The sequence below is a fragment of the Thermobia domestica genome, chromosome 2, assembly GCF_964235325.1.
Source record: "Thermobia domestica chromosome 2, izTheDome1.hap1.1, whole genome shotgun sequence".
NCBI classification, from domain to species: domain Eukaryota; kingdom Metazoa; phylum Arthropoda; class Insecta; order Zygentoma; family Lepismatidae; genus Thermobia; species Thermobia domestica.
In genome coordinates, this window is record NC_137455.1 from 361,311,598 (window position 1) to 361,334,341 (window position 22,744).

The 22,744-nt window shown below is 37.0% G+C and overlaps 1 protein-coding gene across 1 annotated transcript in view; it reads right to left on the reverse strand.

The window, feature by feature from the left end:
* LOC145678825 (synaptic vesicle glycoprotein 2B-like) overlaps positions 1–21,940 on the reverse strand; it is an 88,539-nt gene extending 66,599 nt beyond the window's left edge. Inside the window, exons 1-3 of the mRNA XM_081749371.1 lie at positions 21,720–21,940; positions 5,261–5,317; positions 1,631–1,792 (exon numbers count right to left, since the gene is read on the reverse strand). Of these exons, the coding sequence (XP_081605497.1) occupies positions 1,631–1,792; positions 5,261–5,317; positions 21,720–21,867 (367 nt within the window). The 5' untranslated portion in view covers positions 21,868–21,940. The remainder of the gene's footprint in view (positions 1–1,630; positions 1,793–5,260; positions 5,318–21,719) is intronic.
* Between the last annotated feature and the right edge of the window lie 804 nt (positions 21,941–22,744).

The following is a 22,744-nucleotide window of genomic DNA, read 5'->3' on the forward strand; positions in this document are numbered from 1 at the left end:
TTGTACTGATGCTGTTGACTTCTTCAGCACAATACAGGAAATTTATAACATTTTATCTGCTTCGAAACACAGGTGGTCTGTCTGTACTGGCAGAACATATCAATTCTCTAATGGTGAAACCTTTAAGTGAAAGTCATATTAATGCAGTGACTGCTGTTCAGTGTCAACCCGGGGAAATATACGATGCATTATATGCACTGTCTATTGATCCCAGAAGTGATGCGTTTGGAAAAAGCAAAGCTTATAGTCTAGCCAACAAAATTAAGAGTTCCAAATTCATTTGCTGCCTCCTACTTTGGCATACAGTTCTATTCAGAATCAATTTTGCAAGCAAAATGCTTCAAAAAGAAATGGACATTTCAAAAGCAGATGAAATGATCGCAAAAGTGAAGTCATTTTGAAGCAATTCGAACAGATGGAGTGTTTGAAGAGTTACTAGTGGATGCAAGAGAAATAGCAGAAACTCTTGAAATCGACCCCCTATTTCCAAATGAGTTACAATCATGAGCACGGAAAATCAAACGTCGGTGAATGGTCTTCTCAACTAAACCACCATCATGACCTATTTGGGTTTTTACTCAGGATTAAAAATTAAGACAAGATTCCTGGTGAAGAAATGTGCTGACCTTCAGATGGCTTTAACATATGAAGAGCATTGTAATAGGGTTTCCAACTTCAACAGGAACTATTGGTATTACTCTCCCTACTACCAGATGAATTTATCGGTATTTCACGTTAATAGAATAGATTGTTACATAGTCGAATTTATAGTAGAATGACTCCTGATGTTATTGATATAACAAAACAATTTACAATATTAGTAATCATCTCACCATTAGTAGTATTCAATAAATACTGTTCGATATTGTTTGTGTTTACACATATCGGTACTTAAGTAATAATAATAATAAAAAAAACACACAATGTAATTGATACCATATATTTTTAAGTACTAAATATACCTATATCATGTATTTGAGTATTAATGTTTCTTTTTGAAAAATGGATTTATAATGTTAACATCACTGTAATAAAATGTAAAATATAGGTAAGGACTAGGGGGCGCCAAAAAGTCACTTTGCCCGAGTGAAAATTTTGCCTTGGTCCGCCCCTGATTACTAGAAGTATCTGTGTCATTGTTAGGATCTAATTGTCATTTTTACCAGAAGATGTGTTATTGTTAGGAGATGTCATACTAGAATTAACTGTGTCATTGTTAAAAGATGAGTACCACTACTAGAATTAACTGTGTCATTGTTAAAAGATGAGTACCACTACTAGAATTAACTGTGTCATTGTTAAAAGATGAGTACCACTACTAGAATTAACTGTGTCATTGTTGAAAGATGAGTACCACTACTAGAATTAACTGTGTCATTGTTGAAAGATGAGTACCACTACTAGAATTAACTGTGTCATTGTTGAAAGATGAGTACCACTACTAGAATTAACTGTGTCATTGTTAAAAGATGAGATGAGTACCACTACTAGAATTAACTGTGTCATTGTTAAAAGATGAGTACCACTACTAGAAGTATTTGTGTCATTGCTTGGAGATGGAAGAAGAATACATTTTACTTTCGACTGTCACCAGATCATCCAGTGAACAATTTACCTAAAATGAACTTACCTGTGAAAGAGATGGCATTCAGAAGTCCCTTTGATTCAGATGACAACTCAAGGTCACACTCAGCGCCAGGTAACAAGTAGGCGATACATGCTGATTGCATGATCAAACATGTCATGCAAAGACCACATGTCACAATCAGAAAATACTGGAATTTTCCGTGTCCTACATGAAATAAAATGAAAATATCAGAATCTATGTGTTCTACTACAACAGCAATTAACGACTTCTTGAAAATGACAATAACAAGGAAAGATAAGTTGGCAATCTATATTAGATCTAGGTAAGATTGAAGTGAGTTTAGGTATAAAATACCTGCATATCAATAAGTGCTACAAATTTGATATGTTAACTTATCAATATTTCGAATTCATCCTGCCATTCATTCATGTTATGAAATTTTAGAATGAGGGTTTTACATCTTAGCTACTTTCTTGGTTTCCGGATAAACAAATTTTCTCCCCACTTAACAAAATAAGCGTTTTAAGAAAATTATGAGAGATGTTACTTCTACATAAATTGGTATTTGCACTTCTTATGATAATTCAAAATTCTAAGTCTATTACTGTTGCTACCAGTGATAAAAATAAAGAGAAAGAATAAAATTTTATGGATCTAGCAACACTGAAAAATCGAGAGTTTATATTAGTGTGTTGAAGTATGTTTAAGAGTGTGTAGTCACTTAATTAGCAGTTTTCGTTTAGCCTCGTTATTCTCATTAAAGTTACTCGTATTAAAATAAAATAAAACAACGACTACAATTAAAAAACACAATCCAACATGTCTACACAGAGTTTCGAACTCTCACAAGAAGGACAAATATTATTTCATGAAAAACTGATGTGATCTACTTGTTAATGGACACTATAGACTACATAGGTTAAAAGGGAGTTACCGTGACCCCGTATTTTTCAACTTTTTGGGGGTTTAAAATGTAGATTTCGATGAGCTGTGTCCAATGGCACCACCTTTCATTTCTGGAACCAACCGCTCCAAGATCAAAAATAAAAAGTGGAACCATTTGGGCAGTGCGAACCAGTGACCTACTAGGACAAAATAAGTGGCATTTGACTCGTATTCACACTTACATGAATAACTAATATTCCATTTTCCCGAAAATTCAATTTTGATCTGGAAAATTAACGAAAATACAAGATTCAAAATTCCAGATTTTCTTTAATTTTTAGGGGTCAAAATAGAATTTTCGGGAAAATGGAATATCAGTTATTCATGTACGTGTGAACACGAATCGAATGAGAACTATTTTGTCCCAGTCGGTCTCTGGTCCGCAGTGCTCAGATTGTCCTACTTTTTTCTTTTGCCCCCTAATTTGACCTTGAAGCAGTCGGTTCCAGAAATCAAAAGTGGTGCCGTTGGAAACAACTCATCGAAATCTACATTTAAAAAAAATGAAAAATACGGGGCCACGGTAACTCAATTTTAACCGACTACATATTTATATATTGAAAGTAAGCATTGACCTGCTATCCATAAAGATATGATTCTTCTTATTATATGATTTCGATTCCCTCTGGGGCCTTCTTCAGTAACTTCTCTCTTGGTGCTATTTCTTTCATTATTCATTCACTTAGAGGCATTCTTGAGATATCAGAACACAGAATCTTCCGAAAACAAGCAACATTAAAAAAAAAATATTGTGTTTTTGGCAGATTATGTGTTCTAATTTTTCAAGAATGTTCTCTACGTGGATGAATAATTGAGAAATGAAATAGTAGTTAGAGAGAAATTACTTACGTGCGTTAGAAAGGCCCCGGAGAAGGTTGAATGTATATACCAAGAAGAAATAATTTCTCTGAATACAAGGTCAGTGCTTATCTTTGATCTAATGTAATCTACCCAGGTATATCCCTCATATAAGTTTCTTAAATCGTTTAATGTGTTTAGTAGGAATAAACTGTGCTTAAATAAAGGATGGAGTCTTCAGAATGAGAAAAAAAGTAATCGAAATCTCATTCTCAGTAACAGTCGTAGATAGGTGACCTGTTTATTTATTTATTTATTTATTTATTGGACACCTATTACAGGAAAAGAATATTCCCATTTACAATAGGCTTACACAATTACAAGCTTTATAAATATTGAAACACACAACAAAAAGAAAAAATAAAATAAACATGCAATTAACATCACAAACATGAGAAAACACAAGTAAGAGATATATTTGTATTAATTCCTCCAATAAGAAATGAAAGTATACAAATAGAACCTAGTAAAGACTATAAACTCAGCCCTTCGTGAAAAAAATGAAAGAGAAACAAATAGAGCATAACAAGAATATAAATATCCAAAATATAAATGTTGAAATAAGATTTCTGTCAAAAAGCAGAAATTTTTTCACTTAATAGAAATACTCTTTTAATTTCAAAATACCATAATCAATGTCAGGTTCGAATTAAAAGTCCTTATAATCAAAAATTATATTTAAGAGTTTTTACATAGACTGAATAAGGCATAGCAAAATCTAAGTCGACATTCTCCTGTATCAGCTTGTTGTATAATTGACAAACTCTCGTAATAGGTGACTTTAAATGTGCCATAGTTGAGACCTGTTGCAGATAAAGGTAATCGATTTCTTAATTGTATATTTTTTTATTTTATATTAAAATTCAATAACTTTAGAAACTCTGAACTGTCGACAATTCCGTTTACTAATTTGTAGAGGAAAATTAGCTGAGAACGCTCGTGTCTAGTTGCCAATGAACTACAACCAAAAATACTCAGAAGAGTTTTGTACGATACCTTTGCTTCATAAGAATTAATATTAAAAACCTTATAATACAGATATCTCAAAAATTTATTTTGGATACGTTCAACCTTGTTAATATAGTTTTTGTAATAAGGAGCCCAGACTATAGAAGCATAATCAAGTCTACTTCTAACAAGGGTATTAAATACAGTTATTAAAGCATGAACATTGTGGAAGTCTCTGGTGTTCCTCATTACAAATTCTAAAAGCTTAAAAAGCTCATTACATACTTTTTTATATGTACATTAAAAGACATCGTATTATTGATGATAATTCCCAAATCATTTACCTCTTGGCATCTCTTGATATTTAAGTTATTAATTTTATAATCAAAATAAGTGGGATTATTTTTTCTTGAAAAGGTTATTGCAATAAATACATTTATTGATATTGAAATGCAGTTTATTTTTATATCAATGAAATAGATATATGAAAAATCTCTACCCTGTCAATTTCCTGGGATTTCTCGAAGGAAATTTTCGTAATAAAGGAAATAGAAGGGATAAAGGGAATTCTGGTAAAAAAAAAATGACAGGGTTTATGGGATTTTTCGTATATCTATTTCATTGACGCCAATAAAATTGTCTGTGGGCGTGTAGACAATTGAATTTTCAATAAACGTAAAATTAATGCTAATTGTGAAGTTTTGTTATTATAAAATATATGTTAGTATTAAAGCGATTTATGCAGTGACTTGTAAAACGAAAAAAAAAAAAAAAAAAGTGACTCCCCCAGTATGGGATTTCTTCCACGAGTTAGCATCACTGATTTACCCACGGACTATTAGGAACCCGGGCTCAGGATGGCATATTAAAAAAAAAATGAAGATGGATTATAATACAAATAATGACTGTAAGTTTACTTACCTGCCAACGTAACTGCTGTTTCAAAATCTGCAGGTTCCTTGTTTGATTTTACTGTTCCTGAAAAGGATTTAATATGTCTTTACCAAAAGTAAATATGGTTTTAGTTATTTCCAGTGCTGTTAACATCTGATACCCAAATAGTTATTTAAACAGTTATCCACATATCGTAATGATTATCAATACTCAATTAAGTTGTTTGCTATTCGAATAATTTGATCTAACATTTTTTGTTTTCTTTTTGCACAAGTAGCAGTGTCATATGTACACCACATGAAGAAGTTTGGTTTCTATTGTGCGTTTATTTTGTCAACTAAATATTAAAATCGGAAGTGATAGTAGATTTAGAGATTAAGTGGAGATGAAATATATTCATGGGACGCTTAATTGGTTTACAACAAACTGCTCTTTCCCTATCTTTTTCCGTTTTTACTCTACAGTGATCAATGATAAGACAGGAAGTGGTTGTTTTCTGATACTTCCGGTTTGAATAGAGGTCTTAGAGCTCTAAATCGATTGCAAAAAACAATAGTATCTATCCATTATCGCTTATGCTCTATGTAGATCAATATTGAAACAGAAAATCGTAGACGATTTTTTTCACTTCCCGTTTTACTAGGATGAGTCCAAAGCTGAACCTTGAATCTGGGTATAACCTATATATTTGCTGAAAGGGTTTGTCGAGCAAGTTCCAAAACATGTTTCAATTCCTTGTTCGGAAGTGACCCCGCCCGTTCAGGGTTGGAAATATATAGAACAACTTTACCTATAGATTATATCCTATATATCAACATACTTCGCATGCATGGGCGGACTTATGGGGGGCATAGGGGGCATTGCCCCCAACTTTTTGAGAAAAAATAAAAATGCCACTTATAAGACCCTTCAATTCTCATTTGTGTTTACCGTGCCCCTCAACAGTCAAAAGGTCTGCCCCAGCAGACAATTGCTAACCCCAGCAGACAATTGCAATAGCCATGTTCGCATGATTAGTAGATTAAGAATATAATATGCACCAATTATATCCTATATTATATCCTACCCAGTTATATCCTATAAACCCAAAAATGACTATTTCACTATAAATATCCTATTAGTGAACCTCAGTATCACGCCCTAGAGTAATCGTGAGACACTGTAAGTTACGTGGCCTTCACACCTTAAAAACAAAGTCCAAGTTCTGGCAGCACCATCTTGCTTGGACCGTTACATGTGAGTTACATGACTCTCACACATAGTCAAACACTAAAGCCAAGCTTCAGCAAACAACACCCAGCTGGAGCCTTCTTTCCTTACATTACGCGGGCGTTGTCGTGGTTGGAGGGTTTAAACTCTGAAAGGTGACCAAAGTGGTTTATATAGCTACAAGGGAAGAGGTGAAATGAAATGAATGAAATGAAATTTTTGAGTTTTACGTCCCACGGTTATGCCGGTTAGGCTAAAGGAGACGGTGATGATGAGCAATGAATGAAATGGTGGAATGAAGAAAGTGGGAGGAAACGGGAGAACCCCGAGAAAACCCACGCACACGGTGTTTGTCCACCACAAAGTTCACTTGACGGGGGCTGGGATCGAACGCGGGACCCCAAGTACCAGAAAGGAAAGAGGTGTTTGCATCTAGTAAATGAGCTCAAATGACCAGCACGACTAATTATCACCTAATTAGTAACTCAAAATTTATTGAACATTTTTGTACCATGTGACCTATCAAACAACTCGTCTAGATAAGCAGTTGACAAGTATATAAGGAACGTACTGATCTGACAACGTATGTAGGTGAAATCATGGAAAATATAAAAATTGAAATGCGTACACCGAATGTGTGCCATAACAGTGAGTTACATTAGTTGTGGTACCAAATGACTTACTGTTGACTGGATATTATGGGTATGCTTTTCTCAACTTTATAGGTCCACTAATATAGGATATTTATAGTGAAATATATTTTTTTTTTTAGTTTCATTACCTTGATATAGGATATAATTGGGTAGTCCATATTATATTCTTTAGTCATGCGGAGCTATTGGATATATATTCTAAGGCATGTAGGTCAAGTTGTTCTATATATTTCCAACCCTGAAGGGATGGAGACACTTCTGAGCTAGGAATTGAAACCTGTTTTGGAACTTGCTCGACAAACCATTTCAGGAAACATCAGGGACGTACGCAAGGGGTGGGTCCTGGGGGGTCTGGACCCCCCAAATCCGGACTTTTTGTAAATTTAGTCTAATCTTAGGGGCAATTTTACAAATTTTAATATAATTTAGCCCGAAATTGTGTTTAGACGCCCCCGAAAAGCTTTGGATCCCTCCCGAAATAAATTCCTGCTTACGTCCCTGGGAAACATAGGTTATTCCCAGATTCAAGGTGCAACTTTGGAGTCATCCCTGCTTAGTTGAAAGTTAAAAATGGAGTTGAAATGTATTTTTAGAACGCTTAATCGATTGCAGGAAACAACTTTTCGCTATCTATTGCCGTTTCTAGCTGTATAGTGATCAACGTTGAAACCGGGAATGTTTTATTTTTTATCTAAGGTCTGTATATCACTTCAATCAACGAACTCTTTACATCCTTATCAAAATTGATGGTAAGCCACCAAGTAATTCTTGAGATTTCTTGTCTCCCGGGCCGACAGACGGGATAACTTATACGAGGGCGGACCCAAAAGAAACCGGATTGAAAGAGTGCTGCCGTTCCTAGGCGTAGTAGAGAGTTTTCCTGCTAGGTGGGTCTAGTAGAGACCTTCCCAGATCAGTTGGCCAAGCGACATCTGCGTAGGAGGTTAACGTTTGTTCGTATTATTGTTTTTCACAACTGTTCTCGTTTGCCGCTTGCGAAATCGTTATGGCAGATTCAAAAGAACAAGGAGTGTGTTTGCTTCTTACTTGGAAAATCGGAAACGAAAACTTACCAAGTGCTTCAACAGGCTTTCGAGAAGGATACTATGAACTGCACACAATTTTTTGAGTGGTTTGGGCGCTTTAAGTGTGGTGAGATGAGTGCTGGAGATCATGCTCGTTCTGGGTGCTCTTCATCATTTCGAAACGACGAAAACATCAAACAAATCTGCCCCAAAATCAGCGAGGATCGTCGTTTCATGATCGATGATATTTGAAAACAGGCAGGAGTGAGTTGGAGCTCGTGCCAGCGTGAGGTTTTGCAAATGAGACATGTTGCTGCTAAGTTTGTTTCTTGCCTGCTCACACAGGATCGAATCATTCGTCTGAATTTGAGCCAGGACTTGAAAACTCAGATTGAAAGTGGTCCAAACTTTTTGATCAACATGACATTTTCCGAGAATTGAACAAAATCTAAAAGAAAAATGATTTGACGGTGTAGAGGCTGTAAAAAGAACTTCGCAAAGCGCATTGGACGATAAAAAAGTTCCAGAGTTCCAGAGGTGCTTCAAACAGTGGGAAAGAAGATGGGAGAAATGAATCGCATTTAATGGAGAGTACTTTGAAGGAGACTGAAAGAATTTTGTAAAACATGTAATATTTTTTTAAGTACGATAGTCCGGTTTCTTTTGGGTCCTCCCTCGTAAAAGGTGTGGTTTTAGCAATCCACACTCCTTAAAAATATTCGTTTCATTGAAATACACAGTTTGATCTATTATTTGTATAAGGGTGGCGATTAAATTCTTGCTCTTGCTTGCATTTTTTTTTAAATGCCCGCTATTTCTGTTCTAGTAAGTTGGCAGCACTGAACGTTACTCGATTTTCTACTGTTGTCTTCGTGGTTATTAGTCACGGAGCACGGAATAGCACACGATTGTCATTTGCTTTCCAGGCCCGTAGCCACTCCAAAAATTTAGGGGTGCCGGACGAAGTTTGTGTCGGGGGGCGATCCAACCACATTATAGTTCATCACCATATTATAGTTTACTTGTAAGCCTACCGTGAAAATTTTGGTAGAGCCCGGCCCCCTAGACCCCCCTGGATACGGACTAGGGATGGCCACAAAGTTCCAGTTCCGGCGGAACCGGTTCCGCGAGGAACAGGCTCTCGGAGATCCAGATTTCAGAACCGGTTCCAGACCTAGATCTGAAAACTCTGTTCCAGAACCGGATCTTAGGAACCGGTTCCAGACCTGGATCCGAGAAACCGGTTCCGTAACAAAATCCGTTCAGACCCGAAAACCGGTTCCACCAGGAACAGGTTCTGGCCATCCCTAATACGGACCTGTTGCTTTCTGTACGGGGAAGAATGGAGGAGCGTTTCATGACGGACGACTATGTCGGTCACTATGACAACACGCTGTTCCATCGTGAAGCGTTCAATTCCTACCCGTACAGAAAACAGGTGACGACCATGCGCTATTCGGCGCTGCGTGACTTCCAAGGATGTTATAAAATAGAGGATCTGCCCATACGTATCTTCATCATATGAACTCAATGAACCGAGCATCGTCTGAACCGGCACGTCTGATTGGCTACTCTCGTTTCCACCATAATTGTTAGCTCGAAACATTGCGATCTTATTGGCGCGGAGCGGGTGGAGTAAGTGTGGCAAAACTGTGACGTATGGCTTCACGATTTTGTTGTATGGGCAGATTCTCTATTTTATAACATCTTTGGTGATTACTAAGCACAAAAAAAAAAAAAAAAAAAAAAATGAAAATCGTTTAACGTTTAGTGTTGCCAACTTACTATAACAGAAATGGCGGACTTTTCAAAAGTTATGTTCTTTATGGAAGATCCTTTAATATTGCTCGAGTAACGAATACATGCAGAGTGTATTTTTTCGAATAATTCGAAAATCTATGGGATTATTGAATTTTTAATAGTAAAATTTACTACTAAACCTCGAAAGACGTTTCCCTCGCTCTTCTAAAACCGTTTATCTTACTAGGCTTTGTCTTAAAAGTGTTGACAGCAATAGAAGAAAATTGAACGTTTAATATATTAAATTAAAAAAAAAAAAAAAACTGTAACGTAGATATAGGAGATTATAACGAAATACTTTGGATAGTTTAATAATTACCTGCACCTTGGGCAGAAAGTGCTCATACACAAGCACTATACCTAATATAATGTTAATGTAAAAATAACAAAAGAAGAATGTTTTTAATATATGTAAAAAAATATATATTATGGGATATTATTATGTAAATGGTTGCTATGTAGTTGTTTATGGATACCTAATCATCATGTCTGTGTGCATGACAGTTTGAATAAAAATACATAAAAGTGTATCAACTAATAAACCATTTGATACCGTTCATCGACTTTATAATTTTGATAGAAAAGGTGAGAATAATAATATGTATAATTATTAAGGATATTTTTACATGCAAACTATTACTACCACTCGAGATTCATATATCATCGATCGAACCAGGTTGACGACTACCCTTGGTGAGTCGTTGTAAAAATTTTGGTTTACCTCACCCGGGATCTTGCTGTAAATTCATATCCCGAAGCAAAGTAAGAGTGAATTTACTTTTGTAATAAAGTTAATGAATACAAATTTCACAAGACTGAGAAGTGGTAGAATAATTATAAGAAAAATGAACGGTGAGGCAATAGAAAATGAATCCAATGAGGGTGATAACGGTGAACATAGTGTAGCACCAGGAATGACATTCGAAGAACGAATCTTGCTAACCTTACAGCGGCAAGAACAATGTCGAAAGGACGATTTTGAAGCCATGAAACAAAATTTAGTCGAATTGAAGCAGACGATAGAACAGAAGATAGAACAGAAGTCTGAAGAATCCAATAAGAAATACGAGGAATTAAGTAGACGAATGGAACAGAAGTCAGATGAAACGAAACAGTCAATTGTCCAGGCGATGAATCACATCTCCTCGCAGTTCGAGGAAAAGTTAAAAAAAATATCTGAGGATTGTCAAGATAAGCACAACCACCAAATCCAGGAAATCAGTGATGTAAAAAAGGATTTAGAAGTAACCGAATCTTCTGTTCAACAGCAAAAGATTCAGGTCATCAATAATTCTAACAACATACGTGCAAATACGCAATTGATAGCTACTCTACAGGAAGAAATTAGGACGCTACAGGTTAAGGACAACACATACCACAATAATATGGGTAGTGAGCGCTTGGAGTTTCCCCACCCATCAGAGATGACTTCGCCTTCACCTGTGTCTGATGAGGATATTATTTTGGAAGAAATTCATCCGAAGAGTACAGATGGGCGGAAAAGGGATGGTGCAACGACATATCACGTCATGGATAGGAATTGTCACCCAATAAGTACACGGAATGATAAAAGAAAGGTAAAGTTAAGTGTTAAGATGAGTGAAATACGGGCTATGAGTAAATTCAGTGGTAAATGTAATGAAAACGCTACTTCTTTCCTGGAAAAATTTCAGGACGAATGCAATATAATGAGTATAGATAGATCACAATATATGAAATTAATCCCTCATGTATTACTCCCACCATGTTCTTTATGGTTTAAAGCAGTACGCGATCACATCAATACATATGAGGAATTCAAAGCGGCATTGATCGCGAATTATGAAAATGACTTTTTGCTTGCAAATCGAGATGCCACCATTAGAAATCAACATTTCAATCCTCGTTTGCACAAATCTGTTGTAGAGTTTGTTGTAAATACATACAACGAATTAAAAGTCGTTAATCCCTTGCAATCGGAATCTAGAATAATAGCATCGATTAGAAATTTGCTCCCATTTAAGTTACAACAGATCTTGTTTTCTACACAGTGTATGAGTTTCAACCATTTATTAATGCTTGTCCAATGCTATGAAACTCAATACCATGCTTTGAATCAACAAGCAGGAGTGGGTAAAAATAAGAATAATTCAGATCATTTTGTACCTGTTCGGAATCTAAATATCAGAAGTGTGAACGATACGGAACACAACCTAAGCCGAGTAAATTCTAGCAATCAAAACGAGCAAAATAGGCAAAGTTATGTAGGGAATCCGCCTAACCTAATTAATCGTGATAATCCTGATGTCAGATCACCCAACAGAAGTAGACATAAAAACAATCGGAATATAGGGCGAAATTACAGGAATACAACAAGCTACATGGATAGACGTAATTGGAGGTCAAGAGATGGCACTTCGTATCAAAATCAGAATCACGACGAAATACATGTACAACATGTTTTGGAACCTAATCATGATTGTGCACTACAATGTACTTTATTAGAATCATATGCAAGTATGAATGTAAGCTGATTACCGTTAATGAAATTAGGTTAAACCCATATCAGTTATAGATTCTTGTAAACTTTTATTTTTAAGTTTATGTGTTAATATCAATAATGAAAACAATTCTCGATCTCTCAGGTCAATAGTAATATTGACCACATCAGCTGGGACGTACCAAACGTCAGTCCGGCTGCTTTTTGAAATCCTGTCCACGATCCTGGGACTTGCTCGTCAGATATTCGCTGAGCAACAGCTATCAGACTTATCTCAGCCAAGGGTAGCTTGTTGCGACACGTATAGACTGGGGCATTTCCTCACCTAAGCCACTATCCGAATGGGTGGCTTCAACCTGTTCACCATACCTACTTAGTTGTTATTTGTTTTTGTACTGCTTATCATGGCTACGCACGCTTCTACTAATCTTTCCTTGGGCCCCACCGCTCCGTCAGCATCTGCCGACAAGCGAAGGGAGAGCTCTAAACGCACCTCTTCTAACGAAGTTACTCAGAATCAGCCTCAGTCACCTCACCCAAAGCGTCATCATACTCTCAGCGAATCTTCTACTGCATCAGACTCATCCCATCGCATGGACGCTGAAACTTCTTCATTCACATCTATAAAACCACCTGTTCATTCATTTCTACTCACGAATTATGACCCTCAATATCTCGATCTCAAGAAACTATATCATCGCATCACCAAATACATCCCACGGACAAGTATCACCCAAATCATCTACACCCAGAAAGGCATCATTATTAAAACGCCAGACGATAAATTTGCATCCACACTTCGAAATACTTATTCCTTCGAAATCTTTGGTAAAAATGCTTCTATCACTAAACTCAACACTCCATCGGCCAAGCAACCACCGCCACCACGCAAGCAACCTGCTTTGTCAGTTGTAATCCGCGGTGTTGACCCGTCCTTTACGGACGAAGAAATCAGTCAGGAACTCCAGCTTGAGGGACATGCTATCATCAAATGTATCCGTATCAAAAACACACAAGGAAACACCTATATGGTTCGTGTTTTAACCAATTCACATGACACCATAGACTCTCTTCTTTCAAATGGAGCCTTCATCTATCGTAAACGCCATCGAGTCGAGCCTTCTCGCTCTCCTGCTCCACTTCCAATCAGATGTGAAAAGTGCCAGGTATATAATGATCATCCCACCGTCTCATGCCCAAACCAACTTAAATGTGGGTTCTGCACTGGCCCTCATAGCACCCGCAATTGTTCTAACCTGAAGGACACTCCCAAATGTTCCACCTGTAACGAAACTGGTTATCCTACTTACAGTTATAAATGCAAGGCTAAACCTACTGCAGATCCATTCAAGCCTGAATTAACAGTACCATTAAAACCGCATATCACTCAAACAGCTTCTATTCCTCAGGATATCTGTCAGCCCATCACAATCACCCAATTCTTGTCCTTTCTTACTGTTACTCTCCAAAATATTCATCCGCTACTGCGCAACCATATTCTTTGCCAGGTTCAACAAACTGCCAAAGCCATACTTAACATCAACTTCACAGCTACCTACTCCGGCCAAACTGTTTATTTTCATTCCGATCCGCTGCAAACAGACGTTTAAGACTCTATTCGACAACATCTTGTTTCTTAACATCATTATGGACATTACTTTTTTCTTTCTGAACATTCGTTCCTTACCTCAACATAAACTCTTATTTGAACAGCTCCTTTTTGAAAAACATATTGCGTGTTTTGTTTTGAACGAGACACATCTTAAGGCCCGCACCCACGTACACCTACCAAATTATACTATGCTTCGGCACGATAACTCGATACCAGCGAGGAGGGCAAGTGGCGGTGTCGCCATAGGATTTTCACCATCTCTTCCTTTTCGTCGCACTACTCTTCCCATATATCCACTGCCCGAACATCAAGTTACTACTCTATATTTCAAACAGCTCAACATCACTGTTGCAACCATCTACATCCGTCCTGGACATCCTCTTCCATATTCGTTTATTCAGTACATTTCAGATACCTATCGTACTTACATCATTCTAGCGGATCTGAATTTCCAGTCGTACGCCTCGACAGCAACAGAATTTCCGTAACTACCTTATAACGCATACTTCCGGTCACTTTCATCCGTTACCTAAGCCTACAAGACCTTGTAGTAATACAACACCAGATGTTGTTATCACTTCTCTCAACCTACAGACTCGGTGCAAGCTAGATGTCCTGGATCCTCTCGGCAGTGATCATGTGCCAATTCTTCTGACCATTACAACCCCAAGTTCTGCTTCTCGCACTACTCCTTCACCACCATGCTCTTTTCCTATGTTCGACAAAGCCAACTGGAACGGTTACCGCTCATTTCTCCAACATCACTTAGAAAATGTCCCGGAACCACAAACAGAAGATGACCTTTATGTCGCATTAGATACTATCACAGCTTCCATCCACACTGCCTCTGCCCAAAATATTCCGCTTCGCACCACTCATGCTTACAAACCAGCTCTTCCTCCTCAGTATCTTACACTTATCAAACGTTCCCGGGCACATTATCGAGACTTCACTCACACTGGTAACCTTGAGTCTCTCCGTCTCCACCGCCAGTATCAACGCACTGTTCACAACTACCTTGTTGCTTATAAACGTCGCCGTTGGATCACTACCTGCAATGATCTTTCCACCATCACCCATCCTACCAGATACTGGAAACGATTCCACCAACTCACTGGACGATCCTCTCGTACACCGTACCCTCTCTTAGGCGGAGACGACCCTCTCAGTGACGATACTGCTAAAGCGAACGCCTTTGCTGATTATCTTCAAGGTATTTTCACTCCTCTTGCATCTGATCCATCCATACGCCGTCATCCAGCAGAAAATATCAATCTTTCTTCACCCGATCTTCAACCCAACTCCAACCACCACCTACCTGCAAATAGTTATCTCACTGCTCCTATTACGGTCGAAGATATCCACAGTACAGTCGCGCGTAAACGTCAGTCGGCTCCAGGCGCCGATCATATTTCTTACCGACATATCAAAGAGGCTCCCTATGTTCTTCTCCATTTACTTGCAGCTATTTACACATTCATTTTGCGCACATCCTTCATCCCGACTCACTGGAAATCATCGATCACTCTAATGTTTCCCAAACCAAACAAACCTCCACATGCTGTCTCCTCTTATCGGCCTATTCAGCTTACTCTTGTATTCAGCAAAATTCTGGAACGCATCCTTGTCACACGTCTACATCGTCATCTTTCCGATCATAATATCCTTCCTCTTCCGCAAGCAGGCTTTCGACCCTCACATAGTATCAATGATCAGCTTATGCGCCTTACCACCAATATCACAATGCAGTTCAACACATCCAAACCTTCCTGCCTGGTCTTATTCGATTTAGAAAAAGCTTTTGATAAGGTGTGGCACCTTGGTCTTGTTTACAAACTCTTCTCTTACCGCCTTCCCCTGTGTTACATTCGTTTTATCTTCCACTTTCTTTCTTGTCGAATTAGTTATATAACTATCAACAACCACCTCTCACACCCTATATTTCTCCATTCTGGTGTCCCTCAAGGGTCCTCACTATCTCCGTTATTATATCTGTTATATGTGGCCGACTTTCCTCCTTTGCCTGGAAATATCAGTTTATATCAATTTGCAGATGACACAGCCTTTCTCGCCATAGCCAGCACTATCCAAGAGATAAACTGAACTCCACAGCTTGCTATTGACACATTTCTCGCCTGGTGCACACACTGGAGACTGACCTTAAATGCTGCTAAAACGCAAACCATCATCTTTCTTCCTCCGAACAAACGCTCTCGCGTGTATCGCAACCCTGCTAACTTCCATGTTCATGTCGACAACGTTCCTCTTCAGCCTCAAAACACCGTCACTTATTTAGGGATAGTTTTCGACAGACATCTTAAATGGACTGCCCATCTCAAGTCCATCTGCAGCAAAGCCTACAATCGTCTCAACCTTCTACGCCGTCTCACTGGTACTACCTGGGGATTGAACACCCACACCCTCTTAACCACCTACAAAGTTTTTCTCCGCCCCGTTCTCACTTTCGGGTTTACCGCCTGGATTGCCGCAGCTCCCTCCTTTTATACCAGACTTCAAATTATTGAACGGCACGCACTCCGTTTAGCTTTCCGTATACGCCTCCCCAGCCCAACGCATGAACTCTACGATAGTACGCCATTTCCCCATATACTCTATCACCTTGAAACCTTACGCCTCCGCTACATTTCAACTCGCTTTCAAACTCATCACCCCTTACTTCTAGACACGATGCATCACTTTGCTTTACACCCGACCGATGTCCTTCTCCGTCATACCCCTCTTTCACTCCTCTTTACCCTGTACCACTTCTCCTTACCACCTGACAGTCCTGACCATCTTTTCATTACAGACTACATCACTGACACGGCATCACCTTACATTATTCCATCTTATGCACAGTAGTCCTCTTGTCTAACTGGGCTTCCCCTGTCTCCATCAGATCCGGAGCTGCCCCCGGATCAGAAGATAACACACATCTGTCTTGCTAACAAAACCCGTTGCTGGGACGTCTTCTGCACCTCATTACCATTCATTCCCATCCCCCTTTCAATATGATTATGGTTAACGGCCATAATGTCCAACCCTTTTGTTAATATATGATATACTACTGTGTTGATCAATAAATGCATTAATATATTTATGATGATGTAAAATAAAATGTTGAAATAAAGTTTAATAAATCTACTAGTACCCATCCACAATTCCCTAATCCCATCATTCCTTTACTCCACTTCCCGATATAAAGGGCGGTACCCTTTGGGCGGGAGCTAGTCGTCCACGACTAGCAAAAAAAAAAAAAAAAAAAAAAAAAAAAAAAAAAAATTCTTATAACTTCGCTATACAGGCAATATGAGGAATTATAATTCGATTCATAATTGATTAAAAGGCAAAGGTTATTTATATTAGATTGATTTGTGTTGAAAACTTAATTGTCAAAGATTATGTTAAGAATAAGGTCCATTTTTATTAAGCTCATTATTCGACGACTGTTTTTATGAGCTATCCTATATGTTATTTGAACAAGATTCTTCTTTATTATGACATCTTAGTGCTACGATGTATACATTAAAATACACCATCTAACTTATTTGTTATTCACTGCGCCCTGAAAGATCAAACATTATTTGTAACATCACCGTTTCAATAATGATTGAAACTATTAATCATGGTAATTTGTGTTTCACCCTCGTTAATTATATTAATAAGCGTCGACGTTTTTAATAATAAAGGATAAACATTAATGTAATAAAAGATAAGTATTAATGAAGTGAAAGATTTGTTATAAATGTATCTATATCTATGATATGTAATGAAGATACATACGAGGGGCGATCAAAATGTGATGGACATATGTAATGTAAGACCATTATTGTAAACGGACCAGTGGTTCTTGAAGATAAAAGCCAAGCTCGCTTATGACTTTTATATTCAGTCCAATTGTCGGGCGACATTTTATATAACGAAATACTTTGGATAGTTTAATAATTACCTGCACCTTGGGCAGAAAGTGCTCATACACAAGCACTATACCTAATATAATGTTAATGTAAAAATAACAAAAGAAGAATGTTTTTAATATATGTAAAAAATATATATTATGGGATATTATTATGTAAATGGTTGCTATGTAGTTGTTTATGGATACCTAATCATCATGTCTGTGTGCATGACAGTTTGAATAAAAATACATAAAAGTGTATCAACTAATAAACCATTTGATACCGTTCATCGACTTTATAATTTTGATAGAAAAGGTGAGAATAATAATATGTATAATTATTAAGGATATTTTTACATGCAAACTATTACTACCACTCGAGATTCATATATCATCGATCGAACCAGGTTGACGACTACCCTTGGTGAGTCGTTGTAAGATCGAGGTCAGTACCTTCTGAGTTTGTGAAACCGCCGTTTATGGACACTTTTATAATACTGGCAGATGTTTCTTTCCCTGCAAAAATACATGTATTATTATACTAAACTGAAACATCCCACTTCTTCGAACGAGGAGGAATAGGTGTATAGAAAGTATTTGTACCCCTTCTCTCCCTTAGGATACGAATTATATTGAACGTATAATGACAAAAATACGTAATTCTTCCTTTCTCCAATTTCAGTTAAATTTCCGGAAAGGAGTACTACGTGGCACTGAAGAGAGGAGATGTGCAGGATAAATTTAAACAACGGAAGGCATCCAAATATCCCCCCCCCCAAAAAAAAATTGATTTAGCAAGCTATTTGTTCATGCGGTAAAAAAAAAAAAAAAAAAAAGCAAGGCGTTCATCACAACACGGACAATTAACGGCGAAATTTATACAAAGTAGTGTTTACAAAAACGCTTGTATCCATTTGTGATGTCACAAGGTAACTCTGTTTTCTTTTGGCCAGATCTTGCTATCTCTCACTACCCTAAAGCAGCCACTGATTGTTAAAAAGAAAAGGGTATCGTCGCAGTTCGAAGAGAGGCAAATTCACCAAATTGCCCTGAACTTAAGCCAATTGAAAAATATTGGGCCCTCATTAAAAGAACATTGAAAACATCAAAAGGGAAAGCGGCTAACTTGAAAACTTTTCGTCGCAAGTGAACTGCAGCTGCCAATCAAATAACATAAGAAGATGTGCGAACTCTTATGAAGCGGATTAAAAGTAATGTACGAGCATTTTTCCATAATTAGTTCTTTATTATATCTTTTGTGTGTTTAATTTTTTTTACTTTATAGTCAACTAAACTATTAAAACGACCTTTCTTCTTTTCATTTCTTTAACTACTTTTTTGGTCAAAGTTACTGGCCAAGTTTTTTCTGACTCATTCTTTAGTTCAGATTTACTTTTACTTCGGATTTCAATATCGGTTTCAACCATTTATCACAATAGAACGAAAACGGTATCAGATAGCGAGAATTTTTTTCTTTTTTCAAACGATTCACAGTCTCAGAACAACGTATCCAAAACACTCTACCAAAAATTGTGATGGTTGAAATTTTCTATTATTTTTGGTTCCAATAATGATTTCCGTAGGGCAAAAACAGTAAATGCTATCAAGATGGTGTTTTTCTGCAATCGATTCAGCGTCCCAAGGACATGGGTCCCTTTATTTCTAATGAATAGATATATAAGGTTTCATCAACTTGAACGTGAGATATTGTAGTTTCGGTATAAATGCTTGAATCATTCATTCCCTTTAAAACAAGCCCTTCCATAAAACTAGGATAATAAAAACCTAAATTTCCCCAGGATTCACTCATGTACCAAAAATCATCAAAAATCGGTCAAGCAGTGTAGGGGGAGTTAACCACCTAACAATTTTATATACACCGTGAGCATAAAGTCATACCCTGATTATAAAAATTTATTACGGAATAATCGTTGGACAGAATTATGTAAATTCTGGTCCGTTACATAGGTTAATATTACAAGTTTTTTTTTTAAAGATCAATAGATGGCACTAGTGCTACCCAAGAGTGACGCAGTACGTTACTTGGCGCGCGCGGACTAGTTCTGCCGTGTCGTGACGAAACGCTGTAACTTTGGCGGAGCAGTTTTGCGAAAATGAGCCGTAAAGTTTTCATCCGAAAATGTGATCTGTATCGTGTAGAACCAGTGTATCTTGACTTTGGAAACACGTGGTTACATGTAATGTTACGCAAATGCATGTTGTGTGATTAAATTTGGTGAAAATTGATTGGTTGACCATTATTGCCTAGTTACATTGGTTCTACACGATACAGATCACATTTTCGGATGAAAACTTTACGGCTCTTTTTCGCAAAACTGCTGCGCCAAAGTTACAGCGTTTTGTCACAACACGGCAGAGTTGGCGAAATGGCATCGAAGCAGGAGAAAGTGCAATGTGTGCTGAAAGCAAATCACGAAAGCAAATCGCCCATCAGTAACATAAGCAACGTAAGTGGTCTTAAAATAAACTTATAATACTAACCTATGTAACTAACCAGTATTTACATTATTATGTCAAACGGTTCTTCTGTAATACATTTTTGTAATCATTGCAAGACTTTATACTCACCCTGTATATATATATATTGGAAAATAGCTGTATGATATAATATATACACAACTACAGTGTTACAAATTAATCAATGAAAATCACTTGCAATTAATCAAACAATTGTAAGTAATTGCTGAGTAAATTAATTGCAATTGCATTAATTGAAAATAAAATTCAATTCCAATTGAATGACTGAATTTAATTATAATTACTTTTCAGCAATTATTTCCAATTGACTAATTAAAATTGATTCTCATTGATTAATGGTCAACTGCAATTAACAATTGATCATTATTTACTTCAATTGTTAATTGTAACTAACAATTAAACTTACAGATTAATTTTCAATTCTTAATTAAATTGAAATATGCTACAGTATTTTGTTATGGAATATCAGTGGCATATACAAAGAGAGTTTCCGAGTTTTAACCCCTCCCTTAACAATATATTATTTAAAAAAATAAAACATTGACAATGTTAAGAGAATGTACAAAAATCGCCCGTGTCCTGAAATCATGTGAGCTTGGAAGCTGGTACTCCCCTTGGTGAAATTCTGTGTACTTCACTGTGGACGATTAAATGGCAGTAATGCTTATATTCGGTATGTTATTTCTACAGCAATACTTTAGTTAGTGGTATGTCTTTTATAAATAAGTTCCTCAGGGGTAGTCTTTCTCTGCAGGGGTAAAAGTGGATCTGAAAAGGTAGGTGGATGCATGACGTCACGGCATCCTCGTGCCTATCTTTGCCCATTGTATTTTTTTTTTTTTTTAGGAAGCGGGGAGACGCCATAGGTAGTTTTTGGAAGTGGGTGTACGACATCCCCCACCTTTCCCCTCACTTTTACTCCTGTTTCTGGTCCCGGGTTCAAACCCTGCTCCCGCCAAGTGAACTTTGTGGTGGACAAACACCGTGTGCGTGGGTTTTCTCGGGGTTTTCCCGTTTCCTCTCACTTTCTTCATTCCACCATTTCATTCATCTCTCATCATCACCGTCTCCTTTAGCCTAACCGACATAACTGTGGGACGTAAAACTCAAAAATTTCATTTCAATTTCATACTCCTGTTTCTCTGTAAAATAATAAATTTGGCTCATAATAACTTTTTCAAAACCTGGCTCAAATAATGTTCAACTGCATTACTAAAGAAAATAATAAATAAATAAATAAATAAAAATAAAACCTGAAATGCTCATATTAAGTAATAAGCAAATAAAGAAAACTTAAGTTTAAGTTCTTACCATTTATAGAGGGTACAGTCATATCGATCTGTGTAGCCGAAGAATTTGTTGTCCATACTTGTGTTAATTCTAACGAACCGTTCTGAGCTTTACGAGCCCTTTTCAGTTCATACGATGCTAAACTCTTAATCCGGGGTTCTTTTGCCATTCTTTACTCAAAATTACGGTAGATCTGCCAAAAAGGTAATTCTGAACTTTTTTCACAAACCTACTTTCCCAACACTCACTACGAAAGAAATTCAAACAATTGTAAATTAAAAAAAAAAAAAGAAGAAATCTCGTATAACAAATAAATCAACCTGGCGTTATCTAGCATTTCTCGGTGGAGTTAACACATATTTTAGTTTGCTTTCCAAGCTTCTGGAGTTGATTGTATTTTCATAGTGTCACTTTTTCTTACGTTGTAAAGGAAGTAGAAGTTGTTGCTTAAGGTTATACTAGAAATTGAGCAAACTATGAAGTTATATAAATGTCTTTCTCCTGTGACGTAATGTAATATAGAGCAATGTGTTATTCGTTCTAAAATAGGAACTAAAAAGAACTACAAGATTCGTTAGAACAGATATGTCCTTCGTTTGTTTTTATAAAATATCCTTGTTTATTTTTTATACTAGTGATTCCCAACCTGGGAGGCGTGAGCAGCGAACAAGGAGAAGAAGAAGGTTGAAAGCAACTGACAGAAATAAACTACATACATAATTACATATATTACTGCTGATGTTATAACAAAGAGGCGATAAATTAAATACCATATAAACAAAAAATAATTATTCAGTAAGAACCATGGAGGCTCTGGGTTCGATTACCAGTCGGGAAACTCTGTCGAAAAAGTGTAAAAGCTTTTTCTCTAGGGACGTCAGCTAGGGACATCATCTATCATACATGACGAGCTGACGTGGCCATAGCTGTCATAGAAGTATAACACCTAATCCTAATCCCAAGAACTGTGGTGTTATTACGAACCGGAGCTTCAAGTTTCGCCTTTTCAAGATTCGCCTAATATCTCGTAGCTATGCAAAAGTCAA